General features: G+C 30.8%; 1 protein-coding gene across 1 annotated transcript in view; it reads left to right on the forward strand.

Moving 5' to 3' along the window:
- Positions 1-378: 378 nt before the first annotated feature.
- Positions 379-14250, forward strand: part of LOC111639965 (SLAIN motif-containing protein 2-like) — a 63803-nt gene continuing 49931 nt past the window's right edge. The window contains exons 1-2 of the mRNA XM_023385947.1: positions 379-1223; positions 6193-6341. Coding sequence (XP_023241715.1) covers positions 889-1223; positions 6193-6341 — 484 coding nt within the window. The 5' untranslated portion in view covers positions 379-888. The remainder of the gene's footprint in view (positions 1224-6192; positions 6342-14250) is intronic.

Raw genomic sequence — 14250 nt, forward strand, 5'->3', positions numbered from 1 at the left:
AATTGATGTTTGAAAGTGATTCAAAGTGTAATGTAATTAAATATATACATATAATTACACATACACATATGTATATTTATGCATACACATTTATTTTTAAGGTATATCATATATTCGCTATTCCAATTGAAATTGACTCAACATTTAAAATATATATATTTACAGGGAAATGAATTAGTTATCAATTATTTGATAGCATTTTCCATTTATAAGATTGAAAATCTCCTTACCTTATTTATTTAACTTGTCAAGTTTGGTAAATAAACACATTGGTAAAAATACAAAATACACTTTTACAAATTTCCAATCAAATAATGATTTGTAAAATTGTCATTTTGATAAAAGCTGTTATTATGACCGGCCACGAGTTCATTTTAATAATCTTGCATACTACCGAGGGAATATCTATTTGTCATAATGGATTCATTCATAATTTTAATTAAATAAAAAAACTTAATTTGGCATTATTCTGATCGAAAATTGTTCTAACACCATGCATTATGGGAAATGGAGTTATTCGCTAAGAGTTGTGGGATACCAAGCTCCCGGTCGGTGTATATGTATGGTGATGCGGATTATAATTTCGTTTGCGACGTTATATATTTAAAATAAATTTAATCAAATTCTCGATTTAGTAATTATTAAACAAATTATTTAAATCGTTTAGAAAAATCTCAAATTTAATAAGATCTATCGTATACTTCGGGTTTTGTGTATTCCCAGTTAGAAGTGGCAAAGTGGGTTGGGTGATGTTACTTCCTAATAAGAATACCTTTATAAAGTTTATATATTTCTTTAACTAGTCATAACATTAATTTATTATGCAAGAAATGTATTTGCCGCGAGTGAATATGTTGTGAAGTAGAATTAATAATTAATACGATTGGAATGAATGTAATTATGGAGGATAGGAAGAGATCAGCTGTGGATCCGAAAGAAGAAGTAAAAAAACTTCAGGACTTAGTAAAAAAGTTAGAACTTCAAAATCAGCAATTGAGAAATAGACAAAATAGGAATACAATCGTGCCAAAGGATAGTAATATAAACATGGCAAGGATGATGACCGGTAAGAAAACCATTCACGAACCTAATCGCTATGGGATTTTAACAAATAAGAACAGCCAGACTTCACCAAATAAGTGTGAGAAGAGAAAAAGTTCTACTTTAGAAGAAGTAACTCTTATCGATATTGATGATATGGAGCTGTCTGAAGATGAATCATGGTGAGATGCTTTTATAATGCATTGTTTATTGCTTAAACGTATTAACATTCATCATAGTGTCTATTAAATTAAAATCTACAATCTTATATAAATCTTTAGAAATAAATTATTAAATAATAGATTATGATAGATTGTATGTTTTACAGCGTTTACTTTATATTACAATAATACAGTATAATAAAAAATTTTAAATAGGCTATGTGTAGGTTTTGAATTATTCACATGACATATATTCAATAACATCAATCATTTATTAGCAGCTTTTATACATCATTTTCAATTAAACAGAAAGTTTCTAAATGCAATAATAATAACAATAATCCTTTCTAAATAGATGCATTAAATATTCACCTGAATAGGAATTTGAATCTAAGAATTATTTTAATATTTACAGAAAAAAGAAATATTTTTTTTTATCAGTTTGAATTTATTTAAATACAAAAGATAAAAATAAGCGGGGTAGTTAAGAGTTTAACAATAAACGAAAAGTTATTATGGATCAATCACATGTACAAAAATAAGCATAGAAATTATACTGTTAATAAATAAAATACTAAAATATTAGAACATTTATTGAATTTGTTTTGCATAAGGCAGAGAAAAGTAAAGAATAATTTTCAGAAAGAATAACAGAAAGTTTTTGAATGCTTGAAATAAGTGAAAAGAAATTTTTTATACAAAAGAAGATTGAATGAGATATAGATTCATAGCTGTATACAGTTATTAAAAACAAAAAAGAGACACAAAGAAAATAGGGATATTTATAAATAATAAAATAACTTATAAATGATACTAAGATCATTTTTGTTATAAAAGATAAAATATGATCTTACATTTAGTTTAGTTTTCCATTTAAATTTATTATTTTTATTTTTATGACACACATATATCAAATTATTTTAGATTACAAAAATGATTGATATTTAAAATGAAGGATTGCTTTGCAATTTAATTAAATTTGCATTTAAAATTTGAAATTGGATTGTTAAAATTAATCCTTCATTACCATCATTTTTATGGTGTGTGTCTAATTTGCAAGCAAAGAAAAAATCTTGCAGGCAAGACATTTTTAATTCTTTGATTTCTTTGAAAATTGACACATCTATGTAAATTTTAATTGTCTACAATATTCAAAAAGTATTCTTACGATAATGAGTATGATTAATGCTTACAGTCTAATGTCTTTGCTGGCAAATTCATTTCTATTGTTGCTGTGACTGTAAAACTCACAAATATGAAATTGAAATCACAGACCACAAAAATATTTTAAGAAGTTACAAAACTTAATATTTTGTGAATTATTAGATACAAATATCAGAAAACTCATATGGCATATTTAAAAATTAATATTTTATTAATTTTTAAATAAAATAACTGTTTTATAAAAATGATGTTGTGATGATGGTAGTGTAAAATGTTCCCGTTTACACGGTCTAAAAGAACACAGTACACACTTCCTTTCTAACAATAACAACACAATTACACTTTAATGTCTCCAAATCAGCAAGTGACTCACTGGCACTCCACAATCGAGCAACACTCCAGCACCCGACAATTATTTGATAATTACACTACTGGTTCCTGACCAGCCACACATCTACCCACTCTGGTTAGCTCCCCGGTCAGTACTGCCTCCACACACAACACTGATCCGACCCACACAAAAGGAAAGCGCACAAATTTCCCTCTCTCACAATTTCTCCCTCTCTAGGCAGGACAATCTCACCCCGAATTCTTGGGGATACTATTACCTCACTCACCTGACACATGTCTGACACATGTTACAATTGAACTTAACAATGACATATGGAAAGCCTTTCTTACCTAAATTTTTTCCACATTAAAATAAAAACTTATGAAAGAAAATTTTCAATAAGAGGGTATAATCTTGGTTTTGGAAATTACTAATTTTCATTTGCTTAATTAATTAAAGAGTTGTATGATGCTAAATGTTGATTCAAATATTTATTCAAAAAACATTTTTCTTCTGTATTTACTCTAATTTTACTTCAGTATAAAATAAAATTGAAGGAAAATTATTATCTAATATGTATAATACATACTACATATCAAGCAAACATAGGGATATTTAAGAGACATTAAATTTAGAAATCAAACTTGTACTTCTTACTGTAAAAAAAATACATTATTTTTCTATATAATATTCACAATACTTCCCATATAATAATCAAAATTGAGATTGCAGAAGCTTAACTGCAAATTAGTTTTTATGTTTCTATAACTGCTATCACACACAAAGAAATAAATTCACAAACCATAATAGTATAAACAGTGAAAAATTAAAAACTTTTTAATCATTTTGTGCTAGTTGATAACACAAAATGAAAAATTTCATTGTACCAATTTGCAGCTTATAGCTTTTTCATATAATAATAATTTTATATGCAAGGTACATTCAATGGTAAGATGCATATCTAAATGAACAATTCAACATAAAATTAAAACAGCTACTGCATGTCAATTTTTCTAGAGATTCACTTATGCAACATTAGTATCAATAATTTAAACTTTTCTAGCACTACCAGTGCTGCAAAATTCACAAATGAATCTTCAGACAGATGAAACATAAAAGATAACAACATTTAGTTTAGTAAATAAACTGTTACCAAAAAATTTATGCAAATAATGTCTAAGCTTAGTCCATCATTACACAAAGATATTATTTTGGCTGGTCATGGTATAATAACAGTACTATTGATATATTTTTATTCTGATTAATCAGACACCGCCTTCTATAGATAATGGACAGAAATTTTTTAACTTTTCAGTTCTCCAAAACCTCTATTAAAAAGAAAATAATAGATTATTTATATCTCATGAATATCATTTAAAAAATAGCATGCTTATCCTCAGTGTCATAATTTCATTGGGCTGCAATTTGAAAAAAATTGTAGACTTATAAATTCCCATTGTTGTCTGTCTGTTTGTCTTTCCTTAATCTCAAAAATGGAGTTAGATAGATGAAAGATGAGACCAGATATGGAAACCTTGGGGACAAGAGGCTCCAATTAACTACAGTAATACCCCAAACTTACATGATAGGTGGGATCGAGCGATAACCACGTAAGTCAGGGTATAATTTCGCAATTTGTGTAAAATCTAAGTTGGATGTATGTAAGCTAATACATATTCTCGTTAATCTTATCTCGTCTTTTGATTCGTTCACAGTTACAAGAAATCACCACATAGTCTCTCAAGTCTCCATAGATATAACAAACACAGAAATAAATAACACAAAATAAATTGTAGCTATGCGTCGATTCCGTGCGACACATCTGAACATTATTTTCTTTTTTATTTTGTGCATGTTATAAGTTATAAATAAATATAAACAAACAACACTAACCCGATAACATTAAATCTAAATACCAAAATGATTAATTTACTGTGTTTTTGTTATTTTTTACTCCTGTTTTTAGGTATTCGGTATTGGGCCGAATAGCGAAAAATAGGCCGAATACCGAATAATAACCGAATATTCGTTACATCACTATTAAAAAATGATTAAAAATTGCAGTGATGATGTCACAATAAATAATTGCTTATTACATACTAGCAGATGAGCCCAACGTTTCTCGAACAAAAACGATAGCAAAGATTAAGATTATTAGATTATACTTGATCTTACCCGTTTTCACCAAGTGCAAGAATTAGGTCTCCCCCTCTTCTGAGACTAATTAGAAAATTTTTAGATATCTGCTTAGCACACTGGGATAATGATAATTAAGATTCACAGCAACCACTAACCAGTGTGTAGTACCACTAAGTGATGAATAACAAATGTTTTCGTAACCCCTTCTGGGTTCTTCAGGTTTACTGAATTCAAAAAATAAGCTGGATCTTCCTGAATCATTCATAAATATAAATTCAAACATAAAATCGAACATTAAGATGAAGAGTTTGAATAACGCAAACTTATGCACATGCATTCTCTTTGTCAACTTTATATATGATGGAACACTAAATATTATTGAGAATTTTAAGAAGAGTCTAAAAATATGTTTGATTTTCCACATAAATAAATGCAAAAAAGACATTTAAAATAGTATAGTAGAAGCCAAGTTCTTTGGAATAATCCTTAACCCCTCTCTCTCTCTCTCTCTCTTTCTCTCTCTCTCCTCCATTGTGGAAATTTCGAAAAATCCCTTCTTAATGTGCATTCTCATGGTATACCCTATTAAAAAGCAATCAAAAACACAAAAAACTGCATCTAAAATAGAAGCTGAGCTCTTCACTGTAACCGTTAATCCTGTCTCTCTCCCCCGCAGGGAGGAATTTCAAAAAATCCCTTCTTAGTGTATGTTCTCATGACATACCCTAACTGTATACCATATTTCAACTTTCAACTCCTAACTGTTTGGGCTCTGTGCTTATTACTATCATCATCAACCCATCTCAATTATATTATAAGATTTGTATTTATGTGGAAATGGTTTTCATTTTGTTTTCTGTCTGTAATTAATAATTGCAGATATTAAATTTTTTCATAATATTTTATTTTATTTCTATAGTCACATATCTATAAAAAAAGTGTTGTCTTTCCTTTGCCCTTATCCTCCCTACAACTGTAAAAAAAAGCAGCAATGTTTGGCACACTAGCCTTGATTGAGAACATTAATATAATTTTTTAAAGTGGCAAAAACAAGATAGAAAAACTGTTAAGTCGACAACCACTCAGTCTCATCAATGTCAAGATAAATGGGTGTTAGTATTTTATTGTTTAAACTTAACATTAAGAGAGGAATCGAATAATAGTATTTTTTAGTACATAAAAGTTAAATTTACTGTTACTAAAATTTAAGACTGTCTTTCTAGTTTTATGTATTTCATACATAACTAATTCATTGATATCGGTGATACTAAAATATTAGATTTATGTCATTTAGTAGTTTATTTTATTATGTTAATCAATTTTTCAGTTTTCATAATAATTACATTTATGTATTAGGTTATACACATCTCCAAAAAGTTTGCCTCCTGAAGAAGAAACACTTAGTCCATACATCTGGTTACGGAGAGATGTTGAAGATCCCTGCAATAAAGAATTACAATTGGCAAAAAAAGCACTTTTAAATAAATTGGATGAATTAGCTGTTTGTAAGAAAATTTTTAATTGAAATATTGTGTTCTAATATTAAATATTAATTTTTCAAGTATTCTATTTTAATTAAAAATTAAAGATGCTTATTATGATAACAATAAATTCATTGTAATTGAAATATCTTCAATATGAAAGAATTTAAAGCACTTTACACCAAAATCACAGAAAAACAAAGAAAATGTAACTGTCTTTCAGTGTTATAAAGGAAGTAAATGTATTACTATCACCAGGCAACAGTAATATGCTGTTAAAAGTACTTAATGTGAATTTTGTTCAATTAAACTCTTTATTTTTTCTTTAATATAATTTACACAAAAGTAACTCTTGCAAACATTTTTGCTAATTTCTTTTGTATTTGAAGTTATTTGTTTTCTATTTATAAATTTATTTGACTGCATTTTAAATAGTTAAATGAAAAATTTCTATATTTAATATCTTTCCATAAACTTGTATTGAAGATATTATCAATTTCAGTATATAATATTCAGTATTATAATTATATTTCATAAGTAAACAATAAATTTATTTATATAAATTACATTCTGATATTTTAACATTGACAAACAATCTGCTGAACTTTATCAGACTATATTTTATGGTTACTTAAAAATCAGAATCAAAGCAATTTGTCTAGAGGTAGGCAGTTAGATCACCATCTCTTTACAAATTTAATAAATATATAAATTTTAAAGTTTAACTACTACAGTAGAGCCTCGATTATCCGACTCAATTGGGGGCTGGGATTGGTCGGATAATTGAAAAGTCGGATAACCGAAAAGTATGAAAAAATTCATTATTAGTGTAGTATATTATTATATCCCATGTAATTAGTATATTAGTATATCGCTATTAACCTACTTCGCGTTGAATTTTCATCGATGTTAAGCCTAACAAAAATTTTTTAAAATAATAATCGTCGCTATTGTATCGTTAAAAATTAGAAAATTAAGCCTCGTTTAAATACTGGCTCCCTTTCATGGTCGAATGAGTGTTGCCAGCTAAAACACGTAAAAATAATATTAAAGTAGCCAAGACATGGCCAAATATTGTAGCGCCACATCACTAGTGGACATTTGAAATTTGCCGACGAGGACGGTCGGTTAATCGGGGGTCAGATAATCGAGGTTCTACTGTATTAGTAACTGCACTATTAATAACCACCATACAACTATATGGTGCAGTAAAAATTTATTCAAAAACTAGAAATAAATTTTTAGTCTTCTTAATCGATCTTCCTCAGAAAATTTATAATTCAAAAGAAACAAGAGCCTTAATTTATTCTAGAATCACCTAATTTAAATACTAGCATTTTTTGGAAACAACAAAAACTTTTTTAATTTTTTAAATGTGTATGCAGGACTTCTATTTTGACATCAACTATGTATATATAAATACAGTAAAACAAGAATATAACTTATTAAATGTAAAATAAAATAACTTAAAAACTAACAATAAATACTGTATATGAAATACCAATAAATCCATGACTTACAGGATATGTATTTTAAAAATATTTATGTATTTATTGTCAACTAATATGCACAATAAGGTATAGCAATCACTCTGGAAGCTCTTCATTTCATCAATTTGGAGGTTGTATTTAATAGTCTCTATCTTCTTATTAGATCATTTAGAAGTCACATTTAGTAACACTTTCCAAGCCACTAAAATTGTGTTGCTTTAAGTATTTGCCACATTTCTGCATATTTGATATGCTGCCTCCTAAGTTTTTGGATTATTTTTGCTTAGCTCCATTCAACTAATACTGAACTTGAGTCCAAGATAGTGTAAGCAGCTAAGGCAGTAGCTGGGAGGGCTTTCTGAATGTTGTCTTTATGTTCTTTTATCCTTACTTTAAGTAACCTTTTGGTGGTCCCAATAGAACGTGAGTCTTGTTAAATCTTACTGTTTTACTAATATTTTGTATACTCCAGGGATGTACTTCCATGCATTTAAAAATTTTTGTTTTTAATTTTTATTGTTGTTTCAAAACCATTAGAATTCAATTAAGTGATTCTAGAATAAATTAAGGCTTTCATTTGTTTTTGAATTAAATTTCTTGAGGAAGGTCAATTAAGAAGACAAAGAACATTAGAGAAATGAACTTTTATTAAACCATAAAGGTGGTCATACTGTGGTTTAAAATTTAATTTAAACTATTCTGTAAGAAAAGAATTGGCTCAGAGTGGGACTCAAACCCACAACTCCTGCTTCCCATGCAGTTGTGTTGCCAGTTGCACTAAAATAATATAAAAATATTGTATGGAATTCACACCAACACATTTACTTGAGAGAAAAGAGGATAAATGAACAGAAAATGGCATTAAAGGGCTCTTTTTTTAATTCCTTTGCTAGTGTTTTTGATATTGATATAAATACTGTATTGTCATTGGGCAAACACAAATAGAACACTTTTTCAGAACAAAACTTTTGAAGTACAGAATTGAAACAACATTAATTGAACAGAATACAAACCTTTAATGCAAAATTTTTGAAAACATTTTTAAAATCTATGCACATGCTCATAGAGATGTGGAAGTGGAGACAAGCAGTCAGTTATTATTATTTATATGCTTATATAAATTAACCCAAATATCAGTCAACTCAGGGCCAATAGGGTGGTGAGGAGAGACTCCCAAATAAACAGAAGGGCCCTTTCACCACAGCTCCAAAGTAACACAGAGCAATCCCAATGTGGGGTGTGACTATGCTGTATGACCATTTTGGACAATTCAGTGTCACACTTTCCGCTAATCGAGAGGATAGCATTCTGGTGGTAGCCCCTATGTAGAGATGTGTGTCCCAGTTGTTGTATTTTCTAATGGAACTGAATATACACCTGACTTTTCCAAGTGTGAAAGTGCATTCCTATCATTGCATAAAAGTCTCCATAAAGTTGGGCACAGTGAGATGGGTGCACGCAAGGAGTTTTGTTTGAAGATATAAGATATACAGGCTGGCAGGCAACCACAGTACGGTAAAGAAAGCTGGACTAGATTCCCTTGGGTACCACAAGCTGGTAGTGGGGAAGAGTGACCTCTTGACTCTGTTTAGGATGTGGTTGTATTTGGCAATACTGTAGCCTGCCGCACATTCTGCTGACCGGACAGCATCAAGTTCAATATTGGTGATAGCTTGAGTAGAAGGTATTAGGAATGCCCTTCTAATAAGAACTATGGCCACATTGACATATTGCAGAGGTTGGAATGCTGTGGCAGGGATTACAGGGGAAATATTGTCGAATTTGTGGAATATGAAGAAAACTAAGTCCTCCTGTGACCTGGAGATGTCTAGTTATAGAAACGAGATTTTTCCCCAGATTTCTTTCCCCCAGGTGAAATTGATGGAGGAGTATACACTAACAAGACAATATTCTGACTGGAAACATGCCCTCTGTGTCCTACCATGCTAACAGAATGTCATCCACGTACCTCAGATATAGCACTGAGTAAGTTATGGAGAGCAGGAAGTCAAAAACCCTGTGTTTGATGTGCCTCAAGTCTGCTAAGACAGGAGACAATGGCAACCCATTGGGATATTCTGTTTTTGGAAGTATATCTTCCCATTAAAATGGAAGTACAGTAGAGTGCCAATTATCTGAATCAATTGGGGACTGGGGTTATTCAGAAAATCAATTTTTCAGATAACCGATCATGTACAAAAAAATATTTTATTAATATATATACATGTTTAAATTTTTCTCCATTGCATGTTGCTTAGCATTGAATTTTCATCAATGTTAAGCCTAACAAAAAACTACAGTGGAACCCCGGTTAACGAACTTAATCCGTTCCGCGACTCCGTTCGTTAACTGAATTGTTCGTTAACCGAAGCAATTTTTCCCATAGAAATTAATGCAAATGCAATTAATTCGTTCTAGTCTCTGAAATTTTTGTCATTTTATTTGAAATATACAATAATTTTCTTTGATGAAAATGTAGGAAAACATAGTATCTATCATTACAGCAACAAACATGTAAACTTTGTTTAATAATACCTTCGTTTGTTGTAGTTGGTGGCAGAAAAGTGAAGATATACGAACCTTAATGATTAGAAGGGGAATCCCCTCCAAAAAAATAATGGGTAGCACTTCATCGGAAGATTCTTTGAGTCGAAGTCTCTTTCGGTAAAAACCCACCAGTTGCTAAGTGGTCTTCGTACCTTGAACACGGGGAGTTCGTTCGTGGGTTCGCACCTTGCTGAGACGGACTGGCTACGTGGAGTTTTCCGGGATTTATCCACGTCTGTAACGCCTAAATAGGGGCCGGTTTCTCTTAAAAACACCTCCCAGAAGGCATTTTACCCTAGTCAGATCGCCGAAGTGTTGCGTTGCCATAACTTAACAATGAAACAAACTCTTTCTGTAAGGAACAAGAAATTGATCTAAAGATTGTCTTACTCTTTTAATCAAAATTTTTCTCAAATGCGATAGCACATCGTTGTTTTCTATTGCCACTATGACTTTTTTCTTTCTTTGATACCATATTGATTAAATATATAAATCACAAAACTGAAATAAAGAAGTATAGCACAAACACTCAGAAAAGCAATGCTTAATTAACTCGCGCATGCCTAACACCAACTAAAATTTGACACAATATACTGTTACGTTCGTTATCCAAATTTTGTTCGTTATCTGAGACAAAATTTTTGCAAAATAAAAGTTTGTTAACCGATTTGGTTGTTAACCAGGACGTTCGTTAACCGGGGTTCCACTGTATAAAGAAATTTTAACACCGGAGTAGATAAATTACCCAACTTCACTGCCTGTAACCGGTGTTCTTCTTCTCCAATGCAGAGGACTTTGCAAACGTTTTCAAGCCTAATGTTTGCAAATTCCTCTGCATTGGAGAAGAAGAACACCGGTTACAGGCAGTGAAGTTGGGTAATTTAATCTAACGAAAAATTTTATAATAATAATCATGACTATTGTATCATTAAAAATTATTTCTTTATTTTGTACAAACAAAATAAATATATTAAAAAATATAAAAACAAAAAAATTATACTTTAGAAGTTAATCTAGTATGAAAAACGTTCAATTCAGCACAACACAGTCTGGCTGGAACGCTTTCGGTTAACCAATGTTTCGGTTGATTGACATTCAGATAATCGACGCTCTACTGTAATTGTTCTTCGTGATGAAGAGCAAAGCCTCCCAGATTTTCAGAACTTGTTGTGCAGTAAAGCTTCTTTGATGAGTAATGAGTTAGTTTGCATCAAAGTGAGGCACAGAAAGATATAACGCAGCAACATCCATTTTATATAGGTTGTAAGCACTGGGGCAGAGCACCAAGGGTTGCAGTTATTGCCACCTTAGCCATGATGGACAAAGGTGTGACACAAGGGAAAGGAGGAAAAAGCCCACCAAGCAGCTTGGCAAGGTCAACAAGAGGTCCACCCAGGTGGTAGGTGGTAGATGGGGTGGACCTCTTGTTGACCAGCAGCCTCAAGGGCCAACTAAGAAAGACTTTTAAAAAAACAATTACTTATTTGGTATGGTAAATGTTAAAAGGTCAAGATAACAGTATTCACACACACACAGTGCATTCACAGCAAAGCTTTTTTTATTTAAAAGAAAAATAGTGTGTTCACCTACAGATACATCTTAGATAATGTGGGTACCTCAATCAATTGAGCCTCAGATAATCAGGATTCTGCTGTATTATGATGTATGTTTATGTACAATTACTGTAGCAATATACAATAGCCCCTTGTTATATTGTGGATTCAGATATATCATGCTTTTTTTGGTCTCTCAAATTTTAAAAGCACTTGAGTCAATAAATTTTAAATTATCAATTGCCTTTGAATTTCTTTTTGCAACAAAGTATAGTATTTTATTCCTACCATTGTCCTTGAAACTACCACTGCAAGTGAAACAATAAATTTATCAAGATCTAAAAAAGCAAAACAAGTAGACAGATCAATTATCATTTGTGTCCTTTTGATATTAAATATTGTTTGTTTATTAGTTTTAAGTACTGTCTCCTCATTTACCTTTCTGTGAATTGGAAAGTTCATACCTTTATATGAATTGATGTAATACTGTCCATTCACATAAAGGTGTGAAATTTCAAATTTACCAGGTGAGTAATGTATAAGGAAAAGATTTCTTTAATGGTTTTGAATGGATAGTCTTTAAAAAGTTTTGAATGGATAGTTTTAAAATTTTTATGCAGTAGTAACTTTTAGTATTTTGCTTTTTAGAGAATTTTTACTCTGTAATTTTATAAATTTTGATGTTCTATTATATGTTTAATATTTATTTTTTAAATTTTCAATTACTGTATTTATAATTTTTATTGAAAAATATAAATTACATGAATTTTTAATAAACAATATTATGAAATATAGTACTGTATAATAAAGTCACAACTGATATTTTGTTTATATATTGACAGTATTTATCTTTAAATGTCATTGTTAAAGAAACAATAATGCTAAATGGGTGTTTGTGGTATTGGTATTTTCTTAAATGTCAATTAATACAATATAACCACAAATAAAATTCAGTATTGAAAAACTAAGCTTATTTTATATCATTGTGAGAATCCAGGGGTTAGATCTTACTCTAACCACTTTTTCAGGATTGGACTCATGAAGTCCACTCACTTGGTCACTGGATGGCTAGTTTCCTTGGTATATTGTCGGAGGTGGGAAAATTGTATAATTTTCATCTCCTGTCAGGTCTGACACCAGTTTAGATAAATGTATGCATCTTAACTCACAATTATACTTGTCGTCTGAATTTCGGAATAGAGGGCTTGATCTAAACATTGAGTGAGGAAGCCATGGGTAATTCGATAGGTTTGTCGATATTAACCTATCCGATGTTGAAATTTTTATGTTGCCTGTGACGCCATTTTGAATTTTTGTCGATATTAAGCCTAAAAATTTTTTTTAAAATAATAATCGTGTTTACTGTGTCATTAAAAATTATTTTGAACAAAAAAATTATATTTCAAAAGTTTGTTTTAATATAAAAATTATGACACATAGCGACATCTAGTATCAAAAACATTTTGATGTAGACATGAAAATATTTAGGATTGCCCACGCAGGTCAATTAGGTCAACACGAATATTTTCGGGAACAACGCAGGACAGGTTAATGGAACTCCGAAATGAGGCCAGTGCAAACAATAACACAATTTAATGATGAACACAAAGGGTTTCATGAGGAGGAAAATATTTCTATTTTGTTAACTAACTACTTAACTACTAATCTAACTAATTATAATTCTAAACGGCAGAGAGAGAGTTTACATAAAACTATGCCAGATACCTCTAAAATGGTCTGATGTCTTCTGCTTGTGGATTTTCTTTTAGCATAGCTATCAAGGGAGTCGGAAGATGAGAGCTGGCAGGTAGAGCTTTGTCTTATGGTGGAGTCCTCTCTCTTCAAGATATGTCTGCCCAGATGATTGGGTGCATGCTCTTTTTATCCTCACTGAATGTGGGAAATAAATCAGGTGATTTAGATTGTTGTGGTCCTAAGTTCAAGATGTGTCATCGGTTCGCTGGTGAGAGCCGTAAGAATTTGATAACTCAGGTGGATTATTTATAATCTCCACCAGGTTCTACAACTCTTCTTATGATATAATTTAAACAAATTCAAAGTTCTCATGTTTCAACAATCAAGTGTTAGGATTTATCTTAGAACCTTTTTCAAAATAAAGAAAAAGATTGTTGATTGTGTAAGGCAGGGGTCATCAAAGTGGTCGATATGGGCCCCCAGGGGTCGATGCAACATCATTGGGGAGTTGATGCGGCTAGGGGGTCGATGCGGCTAAGTCAATTAGGGGGTCGATGCGGTTTTTTTTTTTTTTTTTTTTTTTTATTGTTTCATCTCATGCATTTAAATTTTAAATTGACCAATTTTAGATTGCCGCACGTACCCCTT

The sequence above is a fragment of the Centruroides sculpturatus genome, unplaced genomic scaffold (assembly GCF_000671375.1).
Source record: "Centruroides sculpturatus isolate CEXI.00-Female unplaced genomic scaffold, Cexi_2.0 scaffold1290, whole genome shotgun sequence".
In the NCBI taxonomy this organism is placed as follows: Eukaryota; Metazoa; Arthropoda; class Arachnida; order Scorpiones; family Buthidae; genus Centruroides; species Centruroides sculpturatus.